Below are 27,942 nucleotides of genomic sequence, written 5' to 3' on the forward strand. Positions count from 1 at the left end.
TGTTTTTACAGGCTGAGGATTTATGCATGTGCGCTTTAGCCTCCAATGACTTGATAAGGAATAACAGGTAATGATCCGAAAACACTCACCAAAGATCTAAAGAATAAGCTTGAAGGGAAAAAGAAAAGCATTGAATGTTTCAGTCAAATGTGTCAGTAAGTGATTATAACGTGATTTTTCAAGTAATTACAGTTTTTTATATATGATGTAAATATGTGGGGTATTTAGAATACAAAATGCATGAATGTGAGTCTTTTTTCCAATGCAATCACAAGGTATAAAGTGTTAAAATACTTGCATCAAATGTTTTTGCATGTGTGCAGATCTGTCCTGTAGGTTACCGTGGTTGTTTGTTGTTGTTTTAAAATCTCTAATAGAAATTATTTTCTCTGCAGGCAGAAATTCCATCGTTTCACATGACGTTAGATTCAGACATGAGTGGTGGGTCAAAACCTTCGTCCCTGAATGGAAGACGAAAGGTAGGAGCTGACTGTTGTTGTTTCCATGCTTCCATTTGCATGGAAAATTATGTCATTTAAATGATGTCATTTAGCTCATCTAGTCTACTGACATGTTTATTTGCATTAAAGTGACTTGTTTATTTACCATACAGCATTAAGTGTTAAAATTGTGACACCATAAATAATAGCTGCATGACACATGAGCAGTTCATGGTTAATTTTATCTGCATGAGGCCTTAAAAGAATAACTGTGGTTCGTTGCAGATATTCAGCCTGTTCTTTCACCTACATTTAGTCAGTTGAACCTGATTTCATCGTGACCACTAGATGGCGCTGTTCTTTTCATTATTTTTCAATAAAAGCACAAGCCGCGTACTAAAATAGAATTTAACACTCTAAAGTTGACGTCAAGCGAGAATCTATTTGATGTACTGTATTGGGTTTTTTTTTAGTCTGGGCTAAATATCACTGGCTCCATTAACAAGGTGGGGGACAACAAAAATGACCAGAAACGTTAATTTGATGTGACAACACTCTTGCTGGAACTATACAACACTTTCTTAGCCCTGTATTCACTTTTGTACTCTTTTGAGGGTTGGACAGAACATTGTGACACTGGGGGGGATAAAAATCCATTACTTGGAAAAAAGAAGACAGTTTTAATCAAGCTTCAGACAGAAAATACTCACCAAGAACCCTCTTTTCCATTCTTGACTCAGCACATTTGAGTTTAATTTGTGTGTGACATGATGACACTGTGCCCCCTACTGGTCAGGGTTAGCAGCGCATTTAAGACTTGTACCATCAAGTTTAGTTTAGTTTTTTCTCTAGCTAAAGTTTTTTTTTCATGCCAGGTATACTTGCTGCGACTAAACACTTCATTTAATCGTTCTGTGCACAACATGTGGATAATGTTTGTAGCCGTGGGTCATAATAATCTAAAACTCTTTGGTGTGTGTTTATTGAGGGTTAGGGCCACTTTAACTCTTTTATTGCTTCCCAAACATGGCGGAAGCAGCTGGCAGGTTTGGTTTCTTTTAAGTCCTTAACCCAGATTTTAAAAATAAATACATTCTTTATATAACAGACCAGAAGCAGAAAGGACAAGAGACAGGGAGTTGTGCTTGAAAACCTCTCTATGCTGGTTTTATGACATAGTTGTAAATTTAGCGCCACCTATTGATTATTTCGATAAATAACGGAGATCCATCGCTACAGTGAGCCGTTCAGTGGCCCCTGGAGGGCAATTTATGGTCTCCAGGGAGATGGGAACTCATGATGGAGCTGGAAGTGAAGTTGACTGTGGCAAATCGTCAGCAAGCTGGATAACTTAAGCAGAGGCACAGACACGATTTCACACAGGCAGTTAGTCTGCAGGCCTGACATCCACGTCAGGGGACCGCGCCGCCAGGTGCTGCGTCGTCTTCTCATCCATTCATGACTCCATTGTTGCGCCGGCGACGTTTAGTTGAGACTTTTCTTTTTTTTTTAAATCAAACATGACTCCGGATTGCAGCATTTTACAGTAGCTGAGAAGAGGAACTGGATGCATGAATTAAACAATCCCCAGCACCTCACGTCCCCCTCCTACTCTTAATGTGCTCAAACGGTGTGTGGAAGCGAGAGCGATTTGATGCCCGGAGAAGCCAGCAGCCCGTGTGCAGGCAGCTGTGGACGACAGGAAGGTGGGATCCAAGTGTCGGTGTTTATTATCTGGGATCGGACTCCGGAGGCGCGTCGCTGAGTGATGGGCTGCGCTCCCAGTATCCACGTCTCTCAGAGCGGCGTGATCTACTGCCGAGACTCAGACGAGTCCAACTCCCCTCACCAGACCACCACCATCTCTCAGGGCACCGCGGCCACGCTACACGGGCTCTTCATCAAAACCGATGCGGCCGAGACCATCCCCTCCGTCATCACCTACCAGAGCCGGCATTCGCGTAACAACTCGTACCGGGATCGCAGGGAGAACAGCGGGGCGCACATCCGCATCGAGGCCGAGACGCAGACCAGCCACGCCAGCGTCAAGGTACCGTTTAAATGCCGCAAACGCGACGTGTCACCGCATCGCCATCACCATCAACATCACCGGGTCGTGAGTGAAACCCGCACGTGCGGAGGTGGGGGGATGGGGGTGGGGGATGTTTATCTGTCACTAGAGCAGGCCCGGCTCACAATTGTGCACGACTGTAGGTGACTCGCGATCGAAACGTCCGCGCAAGCATCCGCGTATGATCCTTTATTCCAATGTGAAGGCGATGCCTCTGTCAATATTCTAAAGGTCAGCATAAGGAAAGAGGCCGAAACAGTAATTTATTATTTTAGAAGCTCTGCAGTGCAACAACAAACCCGCTGATAAAGCCCCAGCTGCTTCAGTCCTGCTCATGCACTCGCCTATGGACATATGCATGAAACTGCCATTTAAACTTGTGCAAAGAATTTCCTCCCCCCACAAAATTCTGTAGCAGCGGTGATGTTGACTGATAAATGTGCCTCAAATCCTTTATTCCTAATGGGAATTTGCTCAGGAGCAACTTTATTGTCTCGCACACTCATAAGGAGCGAATGGAAGAGGGAGTTTTAACTTAAAAAACATTCAGAAAGAAGAATCTCTCCGCCAATGAAATAACCTTGAGGGTTTAATCTAAATGTAAATAACGCAGTTGTTCCAACTCCACTATAACTTTTGTGGTTAATTACAGAAAACTCACAACTATTGCCCATGACTGGTTAGACAGTAAACACCAAATATATCTTCTCCCATCGTTCTTTGAGCGTCTGGATAATGTTGAGTAAAATTAAAGTCCTGATGGGAAACAGGTGTAATTTTCTACTTTGGTAAGTGAATGCATCATGTTACCATGGCAAAAATGAGATAATAGCATGCTGTTCTAATTTGGCCTCTTCCTTATGTGGCATTAGTGTTTATTACTGTCGGCCTGCTTTAATGTACAGTGCAGAAGGTTTTAGAGTTTCTGTGTTTAGCATCTATACTTCCCAGAGTCTCATGGCCACAGGAAATGGTTGAATTAAGGGGCGTAGACGAGTCTAGTCCAGATCCTAGCACAGGGTAACTCAACACTGTGTCTGAGCTGAAAAGAGAGAGTAAAAAACTGTCCTTTCTTTGCTTCAAAGTGTTATTAATGAGCATTTGGTCTTTTTAAATGCAGCTCAGTTTCTTTCTTGGGTCCAGTGTGGTTGATTTTGTCCAACAAACCAACACATATGTGAACTTTGGTTTCATCCTCTTGGCGCAAAAGGATGCAAAAGCTGAGCCTCACATTCAAATGGAATTATTGGCCAACAGGGAAAAATACAAGAAATGTAAGGAAGCATGAGATCACGGAGGTGTCAGGAAGGGTTTACATTTTTGGTTTCATAGCTGACCAGAAAGCACATTATTTATGTCTCAGATCAGCCCGAAGCAGTATTGAATTACGCGCAAGCGGGCCAGTGTGTTTAAGCACTTTAACTTAATTTTCTCATAATCGGTACAGTTCCCAAACTTTAGGTTTCATGAAAAGCAGTGTAGGTTTGGACCACGTGGGATGTGACCCAACAAATATTAGATAGATCTGATAATAATCCTAAACTGGCTTATTTATCACATCGCTTGAACCAGTTCTTGACGCCTTCTTCCCGGTTTTTTGACAAATTCTGGGTTGCAGCTTGAGTGGAACAATTGGTTTCATTGTCCACGAGGACGTAACTAATGAAATTCACCGACGCTGGCTTCTTTCTATTTTGGGGCTGAAAATGTAATTTCAACAGTTTTGCATTACAAGGTCAATATGTGCCACAAAAAGCTCATGCAGGCGTTAGAGAGTGAGAGAATCCTCGGCGGGGGCATCCCAATGTTGCTCCCAACATGATGTGTTGTCATGGGAGACCGTGTGAACAAATTCTTCTTCATGGCTGGGATGGACCCCCAGAGGATATTACTGTGTTTTGTTAGGAAGTGGTGGAGCAGATGATCGTGTCACCAGACCCTCGGAACAGAGTCACTCATTCAGGAGGCATCTAGCGGAGCACATTCGTGAAGATCTGTGTACGTAAAACATCGCTGCTGCCCTTGACTTCAACGGTCATGTTTAACGTATGGTGTTTAGTTTGGGGAGGGGCTCTGTTCGTCTGTGTTGAGCAATAAAGTAAAATCTATGGATTGAAGTGATCTATGAAGTGATATCATCATCACTGCCAGATCAGATCATCCAGAAAATGGCATAAGAATATTTAGCTTGTGTATTCTGTGTGTTGTGTGTGTGTGTGTGTGTGTGTGTGTGTGTGTTTTAACAACTGTTCCTCCCCTCAATTCCACTTAATCTCAAAGAATTTAGCAGGAATCAGTGATACCTAATTCTCCTCAGGATTCTAATGTAATTCAATAATTCAATAAGTTTATTTCCTCGGTCAACCAAGAAAAACTACTTACTGTGAACGTACCTAAATCTCCAAAGAAAAAAATAAAGGAAGCAAATAAGTCTGGAATAATCTGCTGCTGATTCACCTCCCGGGGATCTATTGTGTAATTTTATGGAAGTGACTGAAAGATTCTCACGTTGGTGTGCAGAAACAAATGGAAATAGTGGCTCCACATTGTTGTGATAGGGGAAGCGAGGCCTCAGCATATGGTGGAGGAGATGGACCCCTCCAGAGCTCATCCTGACACCAAGATTTAATGTTTCGACCTTAATTCTGAGCATCATGATGGGAGGAAAGCAGCCACTGAACATCACCCCCCCCCCCATACCATCCTTTCCAGGAGGAGGGAATGGAGATGCTGAATGAAAGCCTGTTCCTGAGCGCCCGAGACCTCTGACAGGCCCGAAGGTTCACCTCCCAACAAGACCGTAACTCCAGGAGAGACGACTGCAGGGGAGCAGCTCGGTTGTGTCCTCTGGTGGATCAACCAGAACCACCAGCTGTAAACGAAAGTCTCCATCAAAACTGAGCTGGAGAGGATCTGCATGTCCAAATTAATATGTCCAAATTACTTATATAGTAAACCTTAATTTTACTTATTTCAATTTAAATATAAAAACCAGCTGTGTTCCGAATATGTCTGGAGGCTGAGCTGGGTTTTCAGAGTGGAATGTGTGACAGCAGGAAAGACTGAAGTGGAAAATAGTTTGACTATCATGAGACAACTGTTTATGTGCTACAAAGTCCCTGGCGGTTCGTATTTATGTGTGTTCTACTGTGCTGGGTGGCAGTCTGAACTGGAGTTCTCCACAGGGGCAGCGGGATAAAAAAAAACCCGAGTTGCATAACGATGCTCCAATGACCCGTCTGCAAGACAGCAATAATAATTGTCACAAGCCTTTTTGGAAAAAAGACTAAAAATAACAAGAGATAATTCTGCAGACAACCAATATTTGCTAATTTGGCCAGAAATTTACAGTAGGTTTGACTGGTTTGGGCTCTAAACCTAGATTTCACCTAGAATGTTTGGGGGGCACTGTTGAATCTGTGTTTTACAGATGTTAAACTGTCAAGATCGCCAACATTTTGATTCTTCTACGCCAGGTTTAATACCAGTCTGAACAGATAAGATAAGAAAAAGATCCCTAGAGAAATTTTTACGTCTCTGATAAGATGTCCTTGAGCGTCTGCACCAAATGTCAAGATATTTCACATGATATGCGGACACACACACACACACACACCCACACACACACACACACACACACACGCACGCACACACACACACACACACACACACACACACACACGGTTGGTCAGCCTCTTCCTTAAGTCCTCACAAACCTGTCCACCATGTCGGGGTCGTGGACCTGATCATTATTTCAATCCTGAATATCAAGACAAATGTTAGTCTTAATGTGCTAGTCGGAGTCGGTGCTGTTGTGTGTCTCATTTGCTCAACTTGCTCAGCTGACTGAGTTAACCCGTGTAAATCACTGTGAACTATTCATGACTTCTGACTAAGGATAAGCAGAACAGTGCACGGCCTGATTCTGACCATCCTGGCACTACAGAAGGTCACTTATGCTGATGATAAGGTGAGACCTTGTTACAAGGACTTTGTGAAAATACTGAGGCCCCTTCTGTCAACGGCGCGCAGCAGTATTAAACCGTCTCATTTAGTGATATCTGACCACATCATTGCGTTTGAAAGAGAGGCCACATCATGAGTAAATGAAATGCACCTCCTTCAGGCATCAGCCGAAGTGTAAACTCCTCTTCCTGTTTTCCGGTGATAATGTAAACTGGCATTTCATAAACTGACATCATTGTAAACACTGAAAATTCCACTAAAATAATGCGGTAAACATGCCAGGACATTGACCTGTTTATTCCATTTTGAGGAATAAACGACCCGGCTGAATGAACGCCAGAGCGGCGGGCGGCGAAAGCGCCGTTTGATTAGTGCTGTGTGTGAGGCGCACGCGATGGCGCCGTGTACCTGGGCGGGTAATTAAGGATTTATTTGTACGGCACCTTTCATCACTGCGCAGCAACTGACAAAAACAAAGAGTGCAGACACGGTCGGATGAAATGACGCTGAGAGAAACGCTCAGCTCAGGTTGTTCTGCACCGTTTCAACAGTTGATATTAAGTCAGGAATCATCAGTGATGTCATTGTGATGTGATGTAACGTTTGAGCTACAGAGCTACAGAAGCTTTGGGTCTGTCAGGTAAATGCACGTATGCTGAGCTACACATGCTAGCACATGCTAACACACCCATGACCCTACAGTCAGGCTTTATGTGCAATACATTTGACATATATGCATCCAATCACATCTGAAAACTGATCATCATTTCAACGGCGTCACCAGAAAGGGCCCCAGTACACGAGGTGGTCCGTCTCCTCACATGGCAGCCACCCTGGGGTCAATGTATTCACCTCCTCAATGGCAAACATTGTGGATGTAACATCTGAACACGACATGTGATGCACTTATGATACGTAAACAGCTCATGCATTGAAGCATGCCTGCTGGCGGAGGACTGAAAGGGGAGAGGAAAATCCTTTTGTAAGTTTTACATTTACTGATTTTGCAGAACTGCGTGAAAACAGAGTCCAGTTGTTCAGGACTCATGAGAATGAGAGATGAGTCACCGAAGAGCCGACTTCGACCACATGAGCGATAAATTAAGTACCTTCAGTAACCAAAGCTTAATATGATCCTTTACCACGAAGCTCTTGTCTTTTGATGGTTATCGCAGCCTTGACTTAGAACAATGTGTTCCGGGGTGACGCCGCTGGTGCCCTGTCGTGACCTTTTCCCTCTGATCACTCATTTGTGACTCATTTGGGTCTTTGGTCTCACTGCAGCTGTCATCCAGGAAAACAAAATACTTCATCTAAAGCAGCGCAAAAGGGAGGATAACAGCTGATTTTTGTGTTCACTGAACACTCGTTTCTTCTGTAGGTGTGATGCCTCTTCATTCAGTTTTTAGGGAGAATTTAAAGATTTTCCCTTGAAAGAAACTCACAAACGTGACTGGAAACGGAATAACTCCAGCTAACGTGATGCCCACTTTCCGATACTGGATGACGTCATCTAGCGTTGAATCACCTGTGCAAGCATGCATGCGTCTGCATGTACTCCAAGGTTGCACATGGAGTGCTTATTCATACCGGAATGACGCATGGTGTTAAGAAGTCTGCACACACACTCTTACACAGCACAGAGTGTGTTGCTTCTGCAGGGGGATTATGCAAGTAAACCCGCCAGTTCAAGCCGAGTGTGCCGGTTAATACCTTCTAAAGTTGTTTGCGGTGGACAGGTCCCCTCGGGACTGCTAATGCTGCATGTAAATGTCGAGTAGAGGGAGTGATCGGAGCTGAAGGAGACATTTGTTGACTGAGGGACTTGTTTTATTGTGCGGTGGGTTTTAAATGCTAATAGAGAGGAGATAAGATTAGAGGAGCTGAAGGTTGGTGCAGAAACGAAACAATATGCCATCATGATTCTGGACATCAGCGGTCAAATGGTGAGGAGCGCTTGCCATCCTGGGGTTCTGCAGGACTGATTTGATCTTATTTAACAGCCCTTTTCTCTCCTGCTGCAGGTTTCAGCTACAGAAGAATGTGTTGGACCGATGAGATTGACTCAGGAGCCAAGTCAGGTAAGAACAGAACGGAGCTGTTTTTCAGGTCCTGCATCAGAATACAGATAAATTACTCATAAACAGATAAATTATTTGTCTCTTAGACTCAACACCTGTGACCAAACACCTTTTTTTCTGATTGTAATCATTCCAAATTTAATTTCAAAGTGTCTGGAATGGATCCTCCTGTTAGATGTTGTGCACCTGTTTTTAGACTCAAACCTCCACCTGTGAAAAGATGGGAATATTGTCAGGCGGTGTTGAGTCCGGGATTGCCGGGACTCATCCTCTGTTTGGGGATTAGACCAGGTGCTAGTCAGATTTATTCTTATGTAACAAAGGAACTAAGAGTTCCCTCTCAGGGCATTTCCTACTCCAGTAAACCTCCACTGTATTAGCTGCTTGTTTGCTAGTTTGATTATATTTGCTAGAGTTTGACTGATCTCCAGGGGTTTTATTGACTCCAGCTTTGATGTTATTTGAATGCCAGAGGTCTTCCAAACCCACCCCGGGAAGCCATAGCTACATCCAGGCAGGTGGAGGGTATTTAAAATCCTCCCTGCCCTGTAAAATCCCACTGAGCAGCTCTCTGAGGCTGCATTTCCAGCTCTCTTCTGGACCCGTGACCTCTTCGGATTTATTCCTCTTACAGGGACGGAGAGAGGGAGCTAAAATACAGTTAATTTTCCTGACATTTATTGTTACTTGCAGAAGAATTCCTCCCTCTCTGGTTACCTCCTTCGAATTATCTCACGATTTATGTGCTCTGCTCCAGCCAAGGTCACACATGTTATGTGTTGCTACATTGCCCTTACATGCAGGTGTAGCGTTATATACACTATGTCTTGCCGAAAGTGTTGTGTCAAACTTTAACCATTTACTGACCGGTCAGCACACCGTAAGACGGAACATGAACATGTGTTGAGATCACTGCAAAGTCATTAAATAGTTATATTATTAGCGAGTTATATTATTAGTTATTGTCAAGATTTTTGCAACAAATATTGTGCCAGTGCCTTCTCCCTGTCCAGCATTTAAAAACATGTAGTCTGGCCTTGCAGACATGGTTGGTCAACCTCTAAAGCCTGAAAATATGAGTCAGCTCGCAGAGGTCATGGCTAGAACTGCCTGGAGGTTAAATCAGCTATTTTCATATGAATCAGAATGTTGAACACTTGTGTGTTAGAGCCAGGATGAAGTATTTATATTAAAGATAGTGTTGAAAGGTGCTGGTGTGAGCATGCGCACATTTCTGTGCCGCTAGCAGCCTTTACAATGTGACTCTCAGATGCATCAGATGTCGGTGCGATGAAGTGGGCCTCCCGCCAGGCTTATCCTGTCTTTATGGTGACATATTTGGGTTGCAGGTCAGAAATTAGTGCGGTCGGACTCATCCCTGGGTCGAGGGGGTACCGCACGTGTGGAATTTCACATCTGAGCACTGTGGCCTCACAAGCTGGTGATGGATCAAAGCCGGAGAACCTTTCACAGGCTCCCACCAATATGAGCTCATTTTCTCTTGTGTTCTGCTGCAGCCTGGCTTTGGGAACCCTACAGGAGGTGGGAGCAGTTGTGGCTCCTCTCCTTCACCTGCGCCTTTGTGCGCTCCACCTGTCCCTCAATCCTCCGCCGGCCTTTGAGGGTGGTCAGGAGGTGATGCTGCTGAGTGCTGTTGTTTCTGGCCGCAGCTGCCCGTGTGCACGCGTACGTGCGTGTGTGCGGCCGCTGTGTTGTAGTTCGTCACCGCTGCATCAAAGTTGCCGCGGTGTGCTTAGGCCATGAACACACCGCGGGATCAGAAACACGAGTCTGCAGTCACACAGAATAATTCACATGATGGTGTATCTTCAGTTCTCCTGGGTTTTTAATATGACGAGAACTCCATGAACCCCATGTTGGACACGTCCTCCTTCTGGGTCTTTGTGATGACGATGATGGCACTTCTAGATTTATTAAAAAGAAATTTAGCATAAATATAAAGTTTTCACTCAGTGGTATCATCAATTTTACTAAATTTTACTGTCTTTAACTGTGCAAAAAGTGACATTTAGTAGGGTTTGGAAGATTTAATATCTCACCTGTTGTAATTCTTAAGTTGTAAAGAAGACATCCCACCAGATAAAGCACCCCTCCAGAGCTGTAAATTCAGTCTAACCTGAGCAATGACATTGCTGCCCAGTGCTGTCTCACCCTGCAGCTGCTCCCTCAACAGGTCCTGCTGGTCTTCGCCAAGGAGGACAGCCAAAGCGATGCCTTCTGGTGGGCCTGCGACCGGGCTGGCTTCAGATGCAACATTGCTCGGACTCCCGAGTCTGCAGTAGAATGCTTCCTGGACAAGCACCATGAGATTATAGTCATTGATGGCCGTCACCCGCTGTACTTTGAAGCTGAAGCTGTGTGCAGGTGGGATTTAGCTGTGCTTCAGGGATACTGTTATTAAGATTAAATGATAACCTTCTGCATGAGGCTCAATCCAGCAGCAGATTTGTCTATTTAAACACTTAGTCTCCTGCATTTTTAAATTAAATAAATTAAAAAGCATCCCCAACTTTCCAGTGTAGTACTGGAAATGTTACTTTATGGAATATTTATGAATGAGTTCGATTTTTATAGCGTTTATTTGATATTGTGTGCTCACTGTTGCTGCTTAGTGGTCGTTTGATGTATAACGTTTAACCAGCAGCCTAGTTGTTTAAAGTTGAAATACATCTCCTTTTTGATTTCATAAAGCATAGTAGGTCTAGAAATGTGATAGAAAATTACAAATGTTTGTTTTACGTTGTTTTTTTGACAAAATTGTTCAATTCTGCAGAGCTTCTAATAGCAGGAGTTATTGCCAGACAATGTGGCAATTTAGTTGAAGAATACACCAAAAGAACTCACTTTGTATGTTTTATAGTGATTTATTAAAAGCGCTTCATTATTTATTCAAGTAACGGAACAGAACGGTTCATCTCATCCCATTTCTGCCGCTTGTCCTTTTGCTCCAGTCGCTGATAAAGTATAAAGATGTTTCTTTTTCATCCCCATGAGGCTCTCACCACCCGTCTGTTCCTCCTTTCATCCCCAGGCCTTGATTTGGCTTTGCGGCCAAAACCTCTGAGGTGGATGTTTGGATGTTTTTGTGTAAAACACAGAAAAGTTCTGGCAAACCTTTACGACAGTGACGTCGTCCTCGATCCGCTTATTTGTTTTGCAGCCTCGGGTCTGAGCCGAAGCAAGTGAAGCTAACATGCATTTGTATCTGGTTTTCAGGTTGATTCGTGCCACAAAGCCCTCAGAAAACACAGTTATTCTAGCTGTTGTTCCCCAAAAGTAAGGTTTTTAAATTATTATTATTATTATATATTTGTTTGTAGATATGTACATTTTATCCTAAATTTGAAAATGTCCAATCTAGAAGTGTGCACTCTCTGATAACAGACTTGGTTAGTCTGGCAGCTTTGTGAATGATTGACAGCTGACGCCAAATTCAATTAATGATGATTCCTAATGGGTCCGCGGGACAAAGCATCACCAAATCTACAGCGGCCTGTTATGTAACAGAGGCTGTTCGCGAACATCAATATTGTGTTTTCATCAACACATTCCAGACCTGCAGCAGAGCCCTGGAAAGCCTTTAAACGGGATTGTTTTAATTAAGTGTGGATCAGTGCAAGTTTGTGTACAGATGTTTATGAAAAATGATTCTAGCAGCAGAGGGTGACGCTCCTACTCTTGTTTTTTCAGGCCAGCAGATCAAGAGGAGCCGTCTGTTCTTCCTCTCCTCTGTGCTGGATTTAGCAGAGTGAGTCAAATTCACAAGGAGCGAATGTTTGTTTAGAACAAAGTGGTCTGAGCCGCTGAAGTCAAATGAAATGGCGCTAAAACGCCGGTGGTCGCTGCCGGGCAAAATTTCGTTTTTTTCTGTTGCGTCTCGCTTCTTTCTCCAAACCCCACTTAACCTGGTTTGATCTCCAGAGGTTTGTGGAGAACAGCAGCGTGTCGGCCTGCTACAACGAGCTCGTACAGATCGAACACGGAGAGGTGCGCTGCCAGTTCAAACTCAGGTACCGCCAAGACAAACACACACCGCCTTTGTCTGCAAACACGAGGACACACTCACCAACGGGGGCGCGTCCTTCCTCTTTCGCAGGGCTTGTAATTCGGTCTTCACTGCCTTGGATCACTGTCAAGAGGCCGTGGAGATCACCAGCGAGGACCACGTGATTCAAGTAGGGCTCTGCGAACACATCAGGCACATCTGCCTGAAACACATGTGGAATTTTTACTAACTCGTGCACTGTTTTTCCCTCCAGTATGTGAACCCAGCATTCGAGCAGATGATGGGCTACCACAAGGGGGAGCTGATTGGGAAAGAACTGACTGAACTCCCCAAGAGCGACAAGAACAGAGCTGACCTGCTGGATACCATCAACACCTGCATCAAAAAAGGAAAAGTCAGTCTCGCACCCGTCCCTACCACACACCTCACTCCAAACCTGGGATCAGAACAATTGTCTTACTGTCTTGTCCCCCCAGGAATGGCAGGGCATTTACTATGCCAGAAAGAAGTCAGGCGACAGCATACAGCAGCATGTGAAGATAACGCCTGTCATTGGGCAAGGAGGGTAAGCCAAGCAGCCTAAGACCCGTGTGTGTTTAAGCAAATGGGCCTTTCTGACGTTCCCGTCTTTCAACAGGAAGATTCGCCATTATGTAGCCATTAAAAGACCTCATGCCGACAACAATAACCAGGTGGGTCTTTGTCCGTTTGCAACCAACGAGGCGTTCTCATAAATCTGGCTGAAATGCCCAGGATGATAAATCGGCCGCTTTGAAAAAGAAAGCTGCTGAAAATCTTAATTTGCTAAGTCCCTAAGCCTTTAAACCTACTTGAATATTATAGGTTGTCAGACCGCTCTGCTCCTCAGCATGCACGCTTATGCTACAGCAGCAGCTCAGCTCTCAGCTGTGTTCCAGGCCAGTAACGTCATGCTATGCTAAGCTATGGCTAATCACCAGGATCCCCCTGCTAAGACCAGCAAAGGCTAGCAGCCAGGCGCCAAGGCTATTTATACCCCAGGAAAAGCCACACAGCGACTAGCTTTAGCTCACTGCCGTTGAAAACATGTGTGTATAACGGTGAGTCAGCAGTCGGCATCTGCCCGCCAAAGCCAAATGGCACTCATTCCTGCTTGTTGGGATTGTGGCTCCTTAATCCTGGCAGTGGATAATCCCATTCTCAAAACCAGAGGAGTCATCTGAAATGTGCAGAGTCGAAACACAGGATTTGTAGGAAGTCCTCCTTTTAAATGCACTTGAACGACAGCAAGGATCCATTTTTGCCGTTTCATGTCTCATCTCACGTTTTTACCTTCCCGCAGCCATTTCACAACCCTGGTTCATTCAAAAAGACCAAATGTCTGTTGGTTACATGTAACCAGTCCCACCTTATGACCTTGAGTGTCAGTGGAATTGTTTATACTCTCCTAATCCTATGGGTAGACCACCAGGTCAGGTGACTGTTAGCGCTGTGAGCAGCTTAACTCTTTGAGCTCTTTCTAAAACAGAGAAATGTCCTTTTTCTTAGAACGTAGTGTCACAACTTTGTGCACCTGTCCATTACGTAAGCGTGCCAGATGCACTGTAAGCAAGATGCAAAGGTGCCGTGCGTCAGTGGGTGAGGAAAATCCTCCGTAACCGGATTATATCCACATCTCCAAGCTCACTGTGACTAACAGGATGTGCTGCATAGACGTGCATAAGCGTATATTGTGATTAAAAAGGTGCTCTCGTGGTGAATATCAATCAGGAATAACAATTTTTATACATATTCTGATGAGATGTGACATTTATGAGTGAGGAGCCTCTCATGAACCCACCCCCATGTCAGATTTGAATCAATGAGAAACTCATTGAGCTGGATCGTCTCAGGGACTCACTTCTACTCTTTCTACCTCTGCTTCGCTGGATTTATGCTTCTTCTCGTTGGTTCGTTAGTTGTCATTTTTAAAGAGCAGTAGAGGAACAGGTTGAAGAATTTGGCAAAAACGCAGATGTCTGGTGACATTCAGTATGACAGCCAGAGGGGTTGCACGCTTATAGACGTCGGTGCATCTCAGCATTCCCACACTAGAATCAATATTCATCTAATTTTGAAACTTAATGAGCTTCTTTTCTCTGTCAGGTCCACAGGTACAACAAGGAGGGCGGAGATCACTCAGGTACCGCTACGGTGCATTTGTTGAATTTCATATTTTACCTAAACGAAAAGTTGTGGATAGCATGAAAATGGCCCTGTCGGTAGCTTTTGTACTGTTTATATTTCACCTTCAGTCTCATTCTGCAACTAAACGTGCTTATTTGCTGGCTAAATATCCTTTCACCCGTGTTTATAAAAGCCCTTGAGGGTTGTAGGTCTTTGAAACCGCTGCAGTTGTTGTTTATCGCCCAAGAGGGCTGTTAATAAATGGCTTTGGCTTTAAAAGGACGACTACTGGAGGTCCAGTTAAACATGGATCACAAGAAAAATACACTATGTTTGATGTGAACCAGAGGGCTCGCTCCTCGTGTAAACACCCTCTCTGTTTGTTATTTGCTGCTTCCCTCCACAGAGTGCTTCTCTTTACGTCACCGCGACAGGAGGAAAGACTCGATGGACGCCCGCTCGCTCAGCTCGCGCGGCAGCGACGGTAGGCCTCCGCCGCATCGATGGCTCGGGTGGGTGGGTGGGGTGGGCGCGGAGGACAACCTGTAAGGTGACCAAGGAAGGTAAAGACATCAGCGCAGAAGGGGGGGGGCTGTTAGGGAGTCGGGATGAGCCATGGAAGGCACTCGAATGCTATAGAGAGCTGTCGTGGGCTGATGATGGCATTAAGTGCCTTCCTCCACAATTCACTCTGACACAGCTGCAGCTATTTTAAGGCGTCTCTAATGAGTGCTGCTGCTTTCCTTCGCCTTTATTTACTCTGCACTTGTGTGTCCTTAATGACCTTTTTTTCTGGCTGTTTCTGGAGAAGTTTTTGCGTTCATTTCTAATGTCCCCACTGTGATTACACCCATCAGAAGTTTAAACTAGCTGACAGTCAGTTTTCCAGGTGATTTGTGAACATTTATGCCTGATTTGCAGCTCCCAGCCTGCAGAACCGAAGGTATTCCTCCGTCGCCAGGATTCATTCCATGACTATTGAGGCTCCCATCACAAAGGTATTTCAGTTTCATCCAGGGTTCCTTCCTGTCTCTTCTAAAATAAACCTCAGGGTTAATGTATGGTCAACACAAGATCACCGAGACACCGCGATGCATCCAAGGAAACATCTATTAAATGACCTTCGCAATGAATCCTTTGTTTGAACGTCTGCTTCAGGCACGTTTATAGACACAAATGCTCCTTGTGGGCAAAACCCTCAGTCGGGTTCCACATATCAAAATAGCGATTTTTATGGGCGATCCAGGGGCGTGTTTCCAGTCAGGTGCTGCTCTTATGCTGGAACAAAGGAACATCTCTACAAACCAGCATTGAATGTATCTTTCTGCAACATTTATTGGTGTTTAGATGTTTTGAGGGCGTCAGATATTTAAATATCAATCAGTTGAGGATTTTTACACTTTTAATCCAATCAACTAGTGAAATAAATGTGGTCATCACATACAATCAGTGTACCCAGTGATTGCTGTGCACTATTTCTTTAATCACAGATGATATGTGAACATCCAGGAGTAAAACAGGCTCTAGGCTGAGTTCTTCTAGGGTGACGGACTGTGTCACAATGTGTCTTTACTCAACCTACTCAAAGTCCAGTGACGCACTTGTATTAGAGAAACAACTTTCTTTAACCGTTTTGCCCCATTGAAGCTTTCACATGCACATCTTTATGCCACGTGCACAAAAGACCTATGTGTCTGACAGGGGGCTGTTTTTGCCTGTGATTTCATGTAGCATCGAGAGAGACTCTTTTGTTTTTCTCCTTTCCCAGGTAATAAACATCATTAATGCGGCCCAGGAGAGCAGCCCAGTGACCGTAGCCGAGGCCCTGGACCGCGTGTTGGAGATCTTGAGAACCACTGAGCTCTACTCCCCCCAGCTCGCCTCGAAAGAGGACGATCCCCACACCAATGACCTTGTTGGGGGGCTCATGAATGTAAGAAGCAGCATATAAACATATATATCTAAACATATATATTATCAATCTGGATTGACAGTTTGATAAATAGAAATATAATGTTATATGATTATACTCACTTCTGGTTTTCCATTACCCCTAGGATGGGCTACGAAGACTCTCTGGGAATGAATATGTTTTCTGCAAAAGTAAGCTTCATTTGGACAAATACTGCAATATTATACATTATTTAAGATCTATTTTCATGTTATACATGAGGCAAAGAGGCATAAATCACAGGCAGGAACGTGCTCTGTCTTGAAAGACAAGCAAAGCTACGCTGATTCCACATTTAATGCAGATAACAACTCCTGATGTTGATGAGTTTAAATGCTGGTTAAGTCAGAAGGAATAAGAAAGCAAGTCAAATCTAAATGAGAATTCTGAGTCTGATAATGTCCTGGATCTGATGACAGAGCTACGCTCGTAGATGTTGCACTCATGGAAATTAGCCGAGGAACGTGTCGGTGTGCAGACCTTCGTCATCAGGGAGGACATGAATGAACATGAGATCCGCTGCCTCTGAATCTAATTCCCTCCATCAAAGCTGATGATGTAACTGAGTGTACGGGTCTTATACAATTGCATTTAACGATCTTTGCTTCTCCCTGAGCTGGCTATATACGTACGTGGTGACAGACGTGCTTTCACGTGCTATAAACATATTAGTTTGTGTGGATCTAGAGTGTTTGTAATTTATGCCATGCTACACAGGCTGTGTCTCACCAGCGCCTTTTATAGTCAGTTTCACCTTGAAATCTGTGTTTGTGTGTGTGTGTGTGTGTTTAGATATGAGTCAGAGCCAGCTGTCCATCCCCATCACTCTGAATGATGTCCCGCCATCCATTGCTGAGATGCTGAATGATGAGGAGTGCTGGGACTTCAACATCCTGGAGCTGGAGGCTGCGACGCACAAGAGGTACAGAGACGGCGAGGAAAGAAAGCCCGCTCGACGCGTGACAATCATTTCATTTAGCGTTCCCTCTAATGGTCGCGTCACAAACAAGCCGAGTCTTTTTGCACCTTTTTAAAATCAGGCTTTGGAGCACTGGATGACACTGATTCTATGGCATAAAAGTTAGTTCCAAGCACCCAGGAAGCAAACTGTGCTTCTCTGACCACTCCCGTCACTCCAAACCTTTAAGTCTAGGTCTGCGTTACCTCATCTTTGATCTTCTCGCCTAACGCAGGACCAGTCGAGGTTTTCGCTACATCCTAACAAAAGCTGTTCTGCGCGATCCTCCGCAGGCCGCTGACCTACCTTGGCCTGAAGGTCTTTGCGTCCTTCGGCATTTGCGAGTTCCTGAACTGCACGGAGGCCACGTTGCGCTCGTGGCTGCAGCTCATCGAGGCCAGCTACCATTCCTCCAACTCTTACCACAACTCCACGCACGCTGCTGACGTGCTGCACGCCACGGCCTACTTCCTGCGCACCGAAAGAGTCAAGGTTAGAGGAGAAGCATGTTGAGTTAGAGGTATTTGGTGCTGAGTGTTAAAGAACTGATAGGAACCAAATTAAAAACACACCTTTTGCTTATTTGTTAGCGAATGTGCTAAAACTGCCGTACAGTCCGGTACTGATGGCATCCCTGTGTCTCTGCTGTCTTATTCAGAGCAGTCTGGACCAGCTGGATGAGGTAGCCGCTCTGATAGCAGCAACGGTGCACGACGTGGACCACCCAGGGAGAACCAACTCCTTCCTGTGCAACGCTGGGAGCGAGCTGGCCATCCTCTACAACGACACAGCCGTGCTGGAGAGCCACCACGCTGCCCTCGCCTTCCAGCTCACCGGGCGCGACGGCAAGAGCAACATCTTCAAGAACATTGAAAGGTCCGCGCCGCCCCCGAACGCCACATTGTTGTGAATGAGAGACACATATTCAAGTTAACCCCCTTCACCTCTGGCAGGAACCAGTTCCGGACGCTGCGGCAGGCCGTTATCGACATGGTGCTGGCTACAGAGATGACCAGACATTTTGAGCACGTCAACAAATTTGTGAATAGCATCAACAAGCCAATGGCTGCCCTGGAGGAGAGCAGCACAAATGTAAGCGCTTGATCCTAATTTTTGATGAAATGTTTGTCTTGGCTTCTATGAGACGCGTTAATTGCTTCCGACAGAGTCTGAACAGCGACGCTGACGGCCAGGCCAACATCAGGAACTCTCCGGAGAACCGCCTGCTGATAAAGAGAATGCTGATCAAGTGTGCGGACGTGTCCAACCCCTGCAGGCCGCTGGAGCTCTGCATCGAGTGGGCCGGCCGCATCTCTGAGGAGTACTTTGCACAGGTACAAACGTCAGGAAGAGCTCGGTTAAATTCAGTAGCATCCCTCTGACGTCATGTCCCTCCGGTCCGTGTGTTGCAGACGGACGAGGAGAAGCGGCAGGGGCTGCCCGTGGTGATGCCAGTGTTTGACAGGAACACCTGCAGCATACCCAAATCTCAGCTCTCCTTCATCGACTACTTCATCTCTGACATGTTTGACGCCTGGGATGGTACATAAGACATTTTCTGTTGATTTCATTCGTTTTCTGAGTTGTTGCTTTGGCTTTTTTTTAGCGTGTTTGCACTGACCCTTCGAGGACGCGGTTTAAAAGCGGATGCGGAAGAGTCAGAGAGTTATATTTAGTCGCAGAATACGGCAACACACAGACAAACGGGTTTGTAATGTTGTAATGTGTAATGTTGTTCCAATCAGCAGCTGAGCCACGACACTGTTTTCCTGCAAACACACGATGGCCTTATGCAGGAACCGAGCCAGTCCAATCAGTCCAACCATAAGTGGTTTCATGGAAGGTTCAAAAATTGGAAATTACAGGAATATTATGAGAAGGAGGATGGACGAGGATATTATGGGGCCCGCCTCCCCTTTCCCACTGAGTTTCTCTTTTAGTTTGGTCTCCCTGAGACGAAACTTGTTTACTATCAACACAGCTATGATGTCATGGAAAGATCCCAAATGTCAAGTGGGATGAGGAGCAATCATGAGGGCGTCAGGGGAAAATACTGGATGGATGCGGGTTTGTGATCACTGGAGTTTGATGGTGGGTGGGGGAGGGGCAGGCGAGCACGACTTGAATTACACGTACACATAAAAACACATATGCAGCCTCTCAGGATTGGCGGTCATCACGAGTTCAGGGAGGTACAGATGGAGCGCGGGTCGGCGGCAGACCGGAAATGAGGACGCAAACTAGACGGGGTCAGTGGGAGGCTTTTGGCTTTAGCAGTCAGGAGTGAGCTTTAACTATCAACATCAGAACTTGTCATTGTCCACCGCGTGTGTCAGAAACAGGCGTGTTTAATTTATTTATCTATTTAGTCTCAAATGATCCAAATCTGCTTCTTTTGTATATCTCAATCCAGCCTTCGCCAACTTGCCTGGCCTCATGGAGCACTTGTCGGAGAATTACAACTACTGGAAGGGCTTGGACGAGGTGAAGTGTAAGAGCCTGCGGCCCCCGCCTCCTTCCTGACCGACCCCTCGTCAACTCACCTGTTGCCCCTGGCGGGGTGGTACGGCGCTCACAGCCCCTGCTCCAGAACAATGTGTCCCTTGAGTGATGAGATGGATGTTTGTTGCTCTCTGAGGGGACTAATTTGACCTTGACCTCTCCCATGCACTTCTCAGCAGAGGAGGATCATTGGAGAACCCTTTGGACTGAATATTCCACAGCACCTATGTGGACCTGATAGCTCACCTCACAGTATGTCCTAAACACAAGACCACAAACCTGCACTTTAGCTAATCTAGGTATCTTGAGCTCCCTCTCTGTACTTTTGTCTTGATCATACATCCGTCTAAAGCTGTTGAATGAGGTGTTCACGGAAGCCAGAAGCATTGAAACGTGCGCATTTGGGCCAATGCGTGTGAACTCTACAGCCTTTTCATCCAACTGCCAACTTGAGACAGTGCTCAGGTGGAATTATTCATCCTCTTCAGTACACAGAAATCCATTTTTCTGTCTAAAACCAGCCAGCAAAATGAAACCGCGGAAATCGGAGAAGGGCTGCAGCAGTCGCGGGATGTGTATCTTGTGGTGAAAAGGCTCGCCAACAACGACCTACTGTTAATGGACGAATTGATTTAAACTGTGTCTGAGCCATTGTAGAGCTAAAGTGTTCAGACAAATATAAACCCATTAGATATTACACATGTAGCTTTGTGACAATAACTGTAGAGTGGCAAAAATCAGAAGGAAGTAAAAGTGTTCTCTTGTACAATGAAATGCTGAAATCTAAGTAGTGGTTGGCGCTGACAGTAGTCTGATCCTGCAGCTGCAACAACGTCATCTTTGTTATTTTTTGATTTTGAGAAATGGACAGAAAAGGCCTTCAGAACTTAAAGTCTGTATGACGTGCCTGCCCTCTAGTGGCTTCTTTTGAAACTGCAGTAAAGACGCAAACGCGAATATAAAGGTTTTTTATTTTAATGCAGGATTTGAGAATTTTATTCATGAAATATCCCATAATTATTCATTTAAGTCTATTTATCATTCAGAGAATTCTTAAAATTGCGAGTGTTGGAAAGATCCAGCTTGAACACTATCATTTGAATGTTGTGATCAGTGGTTCAGTCTGAAGACAATGGTGTTTGAGCTAATTTAAAGATTTTGTTCATCTACACTTAATGGCACACCCATTACATCCAAGAATCCAACATTACAGTATTAACCAAAGGCACACAGAGATCTTTACGGGTGCCTTAATCTTTGGTCAGATTTTACAAAAACAAAAAACAAAAAATTATTTGGTTTAAAATAGATGTTCATCCTTTGACAAACTTTGCAAGGAAAGCCATGTTTAAGGTGTTTAGAAATGTAGCTAAATATGGGTGTATTAATGCTTATCACAACACTAATAATATGTTCAAAAACTTTGGTTTGATTTTTGGTTTATTATGGACACAAAACTGGTCACATCTGCCCCCTCATGATTTACAGGATGACCGACGTCAGAACGCCTTAATCTTATGTCTAATTAGTGTGAATGACATTACTTTTAGTTTCTGTAAAAACCTTAAATACAATTTCTGCTTTGCTTTTTCCATAATTTGCTCATGTGTGTTTAAAATGCATCATTTTTACACTTGACTTGAAAGATAACGCTCTGTGAACATTAGAAGATATTTTTGCTAGTCGATGATCAAAGATTTCTATTCAGAGACATTGAAATAAACATGCTTTTGTGTGTGTGTGTGTGTGTGTGTGTGTGTGTGTGTGTGTGTGTGTGTGTGTGTGTGTGTGTGTGTGTGAGAAGCAGTTGGAATGTCAAGTTATCAATTATATGGCTGATCACGTAACATCTCACTCCTTTTCAGTCTCCTGTGTCTCTCCTGAGCCTTCATCACTTCCTCCCTCATCAACTGTACAAACTCCATGTTGATCCCGGATTTTTTTTAAAATGATTTCACTACAGAACATTTTTTAGAATGTGAATCGACGCCAAACCTTTTTGAAGATTAAAAATCCAATCACAGGTCTAAAGTGTGATTTCACAGATCTCACTGCCTCATGCATAGTAATTAAAACAAAGCTTTGAAAATGCTTTAAACGTCTCTGATTTAGTTCACTGTCTGTATTCTCATGTCTTATTCTATTGTACCCTGTCAAACACACAATTATGTATTGTGCAAGACAATTAAAGCATTCTTAAATAAGGTGCGTGCTGTTACGAGAAGACATATGATTCCACATGATCTTGCTGAGATTGACATTAAGTTATTGAGGCTGCAGCTTCATATCTAAAAGAATGTTGAGTTAAGTGCTAACTTTATTCTTGAGAAAAGCCCAAAGACGATATAAAGCCGCAATGTCATTAAAAGTACCCAGGTCATAACGGAGTTTCGCAGAATAACAACCATAATTTGTAATCCAGGGATGTCGAAATCCAGTCCTCAAAAGCGGCAGTCCTACCAGGTTTTCTGATCTAAACTTTTCGCGTTTCAAGCTCATTTCCACCTGGGAGGACCGAAAACATGGCTAGGATGAGGCCCTCGAGGATTGGGATCCGACACACCTGCTTCCAACAACGGAAAACGTTATTTATCAGCCCCCTTGTGGTGGGAGTAAAGATTGCATGATTCATCCATCGCAAGCCTTATAACATCTACGGTGGCTGCCGGGGGACAAAAAGCTTTTAATAGAAGAGTTTAATTTGTGCTTTGGGTATAACTTAAATATGTAATATGACATGTGTAATTTAAATAGCAATGGTGACTAAAAAAAATGACAAAATGGACTACTGTAGCAAATGTGATTAAATCATAGTTAAGGGTAATTTAGGATGCTAACAATTTGATTTGATTTGAAATGTAATTTCTGAAAAATATATATATATAATGTCTAACACACTGAGTAATAAAGTGCTAACAGATTACAGAAATGTTGTGAATTGACTGTTTTAAAACACCAAGTTGGAAATAAAGACAATTATTTGTTTGAAACAGGCATTTTAATCCACAGGACAATTCTGGTACAAAGGCAAACATTATCACATTATTGTTTTATGCAAACACTAACACTGAATTCTTTAGCCAGCAATGCAACTGTCCTCTAAGGCACAAGAAAAGGCTTCGCAGGTCACAGTTCTCCTTCCTCTTCCAGTTTCTGGAACAGAGCGAGGCTGCGCAGGTGTGACTGCCTGTGTCCATTCTTCCACAGTATCAGCAGGTGGTCGGTGGAGCATGTGACCAAACCGTTCTCCCCGAAGCTCATAAACATCTGTTAAGGAATAGAAACAGGACTGTGAGACCATCAATGTTGAGGGACTGCAGACCGGTATGACAGCGTACCTGGACTGCTCCGGAGTGCCCAATGAGGTCGCCCGTCAACTCCAGAGTCTTGAGGTTTGGCACATCTGCAGCTTTCTTTGACGAAGAGCCCGCCTGCTTGTTCGACCGGCCCAGGGTCCACATTCCAAAGAAGCCTAGTTGTGTTTACAATAGTGGATTAGAGGTCAAAAACACATGCGTACGTGTGTGTTTTTGTACATGTGTGTGTGAGACCTGGGGACGCTGGTTCAGCAGCCAAAGGCAAGTCCTGGATCTCCCACATCCTCACGCTGCCATCTTCAGAGCAGGACATCAGTTCGCTGCACCAGAGACCCCGTTAACATCTGCTTTACTCACAAACTCAAACGCAAAACATTTCTTTTTTTTTTCTACGAACAAAACTTAATTACCTGTCAGATAACAGCAAGGTGTGCAAGACATTTGAGTCGTGGGCGACCTTCCTGTAGGCCACCACTGCCCTCATCAAGATGCTGTAGACGTACAGTCCACATCCCACTGCTGCCAGGATGTACTGAAAACACACCATTTAATTGTTTTATGCTAATCATCCTCGTGGGCTAAAATTTATATTTCCATTTTGTCGTCTTCACTTTTCCGTTGGTGCACAGGTGCTGAATGGACATCTCACTCGGATTGGGAGCGTTTAAGCGAATTTCCACCTGCGTCGAAGACTGTGGCTCCTCCCACAGGATGTGCTCATAGGCCAGGTAGCTCCAGTCGACCGCGTCCCACAGGATCAACTCGCCTGCATGGGAGCCGCTGGCAAACAGCCTGTCTGAGGGAGAGAGGGCACGTGCATGTCAGATGCAGGTTGACCCCCCTGGGAGGCGTCAGAGTGAGAGCTCCCTCTTTCATCTCTTTGATTGTTGGTTGGCTGACCATTGACGTTGATAAGAGATCGAATCTGGTCCTGGTGGTCCGACAGACAGCGGATCTCAGCCACTGATATAGAGGAGTCGGTGGAGACGGTCAACCTGTAGATCACTATCAAAAAAAAAAGGAACAGGGTTTTTCACTGGTCTTGTATTTGCTTGTATTTGATTTTTTTTCTTACTGATCTCCTTATCCATGGCAGCAGCTACGCAGTTCTTCGGCAGCTCCACCAATGCAGTTATTCCTGCAAAATCCCGCCCCCCAGAAAATAGCATCAATCAGTTTGTGTGCAAACAGCGGGGCGACAATTCATCGGCTGAAGGGTTTATTGTGACAGTCTCACCGTTGTCGCTGTGGTTCTGCCTGTGACACTGCAGCTGAAAGTTTTCGTTCCACACGCACAGTTCCTGCCCGCCGGAGAGCCACACGCTCAGGCGCTCCAGCACCAGCAAACACTGAAACACACACGCAAACACAGATGAAGAACAATCTAAGCCAATTAGCCCGTAGATGCAGTAATTAACCTAAATCTGTGATCAGGAGCAGTCGATTTCATTTTTTTTTAAATCTCTCAGCAAAACAGAAAAGACCTCCACTGTTAAACACTCACTAAGATACTCATTTTTATAAAAACAGCAAAGCCAGGTTTTATCCTGTAGAGTACTTAAGATAGAGTTTGAGCCTCCCCATTACATATTAGCATATAAATCATAGTTCTTTGATGATGGTGCTAATATGACCTGGAGTAGCATTCACTGTGTGTGGGAGCTTCACAGCTTATTTACAAAAAGGTCATTTACCTTCACAGAAGACTGAAGCTCGGAGATGGTCTGGACCCTGTTACCTGTATCAGGGTCCCACAGCTGAAGGTGAGATTAAGGAAAGGTTCGGTTGTGAATCTCGCTGACAAACACGCACGAATAATCTTAACGCCGACGTTTTAAAGGTCAGAGCGTTGCCAGAAAGGCTACGCTGAGGCTGCGATCCGAGGAGGCCGTGATGAGCGAGGTGTGCGATGCACTGTCACTGCTGAAGGTGGTTATGGCCGTTATCTGCTGGGAATGACCTCTCAGCTCCTGCAGCTGTTCTCCAGTCTGGCCAGAAAATAGAAACAATTAGTGTTGGGTGCAGTTTCACAAACCATTGAAATAATCCCTTCATGCATTACCTCAACATTCCACACCAGAACCAGGCCGTCGTCCCCCGCTGAGGCAAACCTGGGAACGTAATGGCAGCCTTCATCATTCACAAGTTCTCTCAGCGGAGCCAAAAACACAGAGCTAATCTCTGTCTCGGTGAAGAATTATTTCCAGTGGGCGCATCTCCGCCTGAGAAACCGTATTAAAAAAACATCTGTCCATGGGCCTTCCACTTTAACTCGGCCTCTGACCCTCGACCGTCCGCAGTACCCGCTCCCAAAACCAACAGACAGGATGAACAGATAGAAAAGAGAGGTAAAATGAGAAATGCGGAACCGTCGAGGCTACATTTTCCGACTTCAAAAGCAATCTGAAGGGAATTTTCTGGCCTTTGCCCCCGAGTGCGGACCTATGTGCAGAGCGGACGGCACTCTGAGGAGGGGGTTATTACTGGAGGAGGCCAGGCGTGAAGTAGCCGCCACCTCCCAAACACACGCAGACACATACTTAGTTTTGTTCCACATCGCAGTCTGAGCACTTATGCAGGCCCGCTCTACCGTGCCAGCGTGCGGCGAGCTTCCAGGACGCAACACAGAGAGGAGAGCAGGTGCAAATCCTCCATATACTGTACGGGTGCGCGCACGTGTGTGTAGGCTTTATTAAATGCTTCGTACTGTACTGTGCACACCCAGTCACCCAGTGGTGATGATTGGGCTCATGTCATGCTCTGTAAGCTTTGTGTAGGTGAGGATCTCCTGTCAATCACAGAGGGATAGAGGCCAGTCAAGGGTGGAGGAGAGGTTGGGGGGGAGGGGGGGGGCTTACCTGAAGTCATCAATCTGCACCAGAAATCGAACAATGTCAAAATGTCCTTTCAGCACCTGCAGCTCAGTGAACCAGTTTTTGGGCTGTTCCTCTCCAATGCCCAGCACCGGGCTTTTCTGCAGACAGCAGAGAGAAAGCGTGAGGGGAGCGCGCCGAGGTGCACGGAGGTGCACGGGCACACGGGCACACGGGCAGGGTCAAACGCAGCTCAGCGTGTTTAGGCAATGATTCAACAGCTGCTTTTAATATTTGTCAATGCCCGAGTTTCCTCTCTGAAAATGATTTGCAAAGCTTCTGAATGTCTTCAGTTGCTATGTTTATGGAGAAGTATTAAACTTCTTTTTCACTCCACCAGATTCTTGTCTTTCTCCAATATTTTTAAGAACATTTTGGGGTTTGTCATCTTACAAAGACCGTTTTATTTCCGGCAAAATGATGACCTTTTCCATGAGTAAAGATAATTTATGCGTGGGTCCAGGAAAACGGCCAAGAGCTGTTTCTACATCTAAAGTCAGCATCACTCTAAAGAAAACGGAAATCAAATCTAACCAATACAATTCAAGTCAATTACACCAAAATCACTAAAATTCCAGATAAAAGTACTTCAATTCCAAATAACTGTAAAAAAAAAAAAATCCACCCTTTAGTGATATATACACTGTTCCTTAAAATAAAGGGAAATGTGGCCAATGCAGTGCTCGTGATAAACAGAATGTTACTGCAAATAAAGTGTGTATTGAGGAAGCTGTTGCCTCTTACCTCCACTGAGCTCTGCGCATCTCGACCCCCGAGAAACCACCGAAGCATGACTCTTTAAGCGATTATTGCCCAAATCACCCTTTAATAAGCTCGTCTACCGATGACTCTAAAGAGGCTAATACATGCTGCGTGCAAAATATTAGAATATGAGAAAGACATGGGCTTGCGCCACTGCACTCAATCGCAATTTTGTCACTCCCGTTTGCACAAAGAGAAAATCGCGGGTATTTTAATGAACTCCCGTCCGATCGTTCTGCCTTCCTAATAACCCCACCATATGTGACCAAAAACGCAACGTTAATACTGTTTTTTGAAAGGATAGCACCATATTTGGCAGGATAACAGGCACCACAGTCACGAACACAACAAACGCTCATATGACTGAAACTACGGAAGCCTTCGTGGGACCTTACTTATTCAGGTCGACTTATGTTTGGCCACTGAATAAAACTCCCCTTTTCCTTAAACGTTGCCTTGTTGTGCAAATGTTGCGCTTTGTGTCATTTTTCAAAAGCGGATATCACCAACATTTATCCATTTTTGACAAGAAGACACTAAATGCAAACGTTTGCGAGCGTAACCTGTGAGGAACGAGGACGCGCCGTTATGGTCGATATAATGTGAAATTACATATCCAAATGAAACGCAACAAAATGAATAATATCCACACAAGCGAAAAAACACTGCCTTGGGGGGATGTTGTAATGTAACGTCGTCAGCGGCTGAACGTGTTTACATGTGAGGTTCTTCTTTCGGCCGCTAGATGGCAGCGTGTAACAATCCCAGGAGTTCAGACGGGGGAAGTCTTCGTTGAAAAATACAAGCCAGGTTGTAGTTAAGCTTTTCCATTATTCCACAATTTATGCC

General features: G+C 44.7%; 2 protein-coding genes across 3 annotated transcripts; one reads left to right on the forward strand and one right to left on the reverse strand.

Annotated features, from left to right (window-relative positions):
• The first annotated feature begins 1,618 nt into the window (after nucleotides 1–1,618).
• On the forward strand, nucleotides 1,619–22,345 carry pde8b (phosphodiesterase 8B). Of its 2 annotated transcripts, none has more exons than XM_057019042.1 (22): nucleotides 1,619–2,490; nucleotides 8,502–8,558; nucleotides 10,753–10,943; nucleotides 11,796–11,855; nucleotides 12,270–12,327; nucleotides 12,501–12,589; nucleotides 12,676–12,754; nucleotides 12,839–12,979; nucleotides 13,062–13,150; nucleotides 13,223–13,277; nucleotides 14,710–14,746; nucleotides 15,137–15,214; nucleotides 15,652–15,728; nucleotides 16,499–16,663; nucleotides 16,788–16,833; nucleotides 17,474–17,603; nucleotides 17,933–18,131; nucleotides 18,298–18,515; nucleotides 18,593–18,731; nucleotides 18,806–18,973; nucleotides 19,052–19,181; nucleotides 20,053–22,345. In XM_057019042.1, exons 1-22 carry the CDS (start codon nucleotides 2,209–2,211, stop codon nucleotides 20,160–20,162), a joined length of 2,598 nt encoding a protein of 865 aa, XP_056875022.1. In that variant the 5' UTR covers nucleotides 1,619–2,208; the 3' UTR covers nucleotides 20,163–22,345. The 2 variants fall into 2 exon arrangements, with proteins under 2 accessions (XP_056875022.1, XP_056875023.1); XM_057019043.1 differs by lacking the exon at nucleotides 1,619–2,490 and adding an exon at nucleotides 6,153–8,423.
• Nucleotides 22,346–23,117: 772 nt separating this feature from the next.
• On the reverse strand, nucleotides 23,118–27,647 carry wdr41 (WD repeat domain 41). The gene is made up of 13 exons (XM_057019044.1): nucleotides 27,076–27,647; nucleotides 26,317–26,432; nucleotides 25,521–25,569; nucleotides 25,324–25,446; nucleotides 25,153–25,215; nucleotides 24,696–24,807; nucleotides 24,534–24,596; nucleotides 24,359–24,463; nucleotides 24,070–24,254; nucleotides 23,869–23,990; nucleotides 23,693–23,778; nucleotides 23,480–23,613; nucleotides 23,118–23,408 (listed from the first exon to the last, which is right to left on the reverse strand). Exons 1-13 carry the CDS (start codon nucleotides 27,121–27,123, stop codon nucleotides 23,268–23,270), a joined length of 1,347 nt encoding a protein of 448 aa, XP_056875024.1. The 5' UTR covers nucleotides 27,124–27,647; the 3' UTR covers nucleotides 23,118–23,267.
• Between the last annotated feature and the right edge of the window lie 295 nt (nucleotides 27,648–27,942).

Source organism: Takifugu flavidus, chromosome 20 (genome assembly GCF_003711565.1).
Source record: "Takifugu flavidus isolate HTHZ2018 chromosome 20, ASM371156v2, whole genome shotgun sequence".
In the NCBI taxonomy this organism is placed as follows: Eukaryota; Metazoa; Chordata; class Actinopteri; order Tetraodontiformes; family Tetraodontidae; genus Takifugu; species Takifugu flavidus.

Bases quoted from the DNA above. Each gene is read 5' to 3' on its own strand.
- pde8b (XM_057019042.1), top strand. From the start codon at position 2,209: ATGGGCTGCGCTCCCAGTATCCACGTCTCTCAGAGCGGCGTGATCTAC. The intron at 11,856-12,269 runs GTAAGGTTTTTA...TTGTTTTTTCAG, and splicing joins CTAGCTGTTGTTCCCCAAAA to GCCAGCAGATCAAGAGGAGC. The intron at 15,215-15,651 runs GTAGGCCTCCGC...CCTGATTTGCAG, and splicing joins CAGCTCGCGCGGCAGCGACG to CTCCCAGCCTGCAGAACCGA.
- wdr41 (XM_057019044.1), bottom strand. From the start codon at position 27,123: ATGCTTCGGTGGTTTCTCGGGGGTCGAGATGCGCAGAGCTCAGTGGAG. The intron at 24,597-24,695 runs GTGAGACTGTCA...GGGATTTTGCAG, and splicing joins GCAGAACCACAGCGACAACG to GAATAACTGCATTGGTGGAG. The intron at 23,779-23,868 runs GTAATTAAGTTT...TCTCTGGTGCAG, and splicing joins ACCTTGCTGTTATCTGACAG to CGAACTGATGTCCTGCTCTG.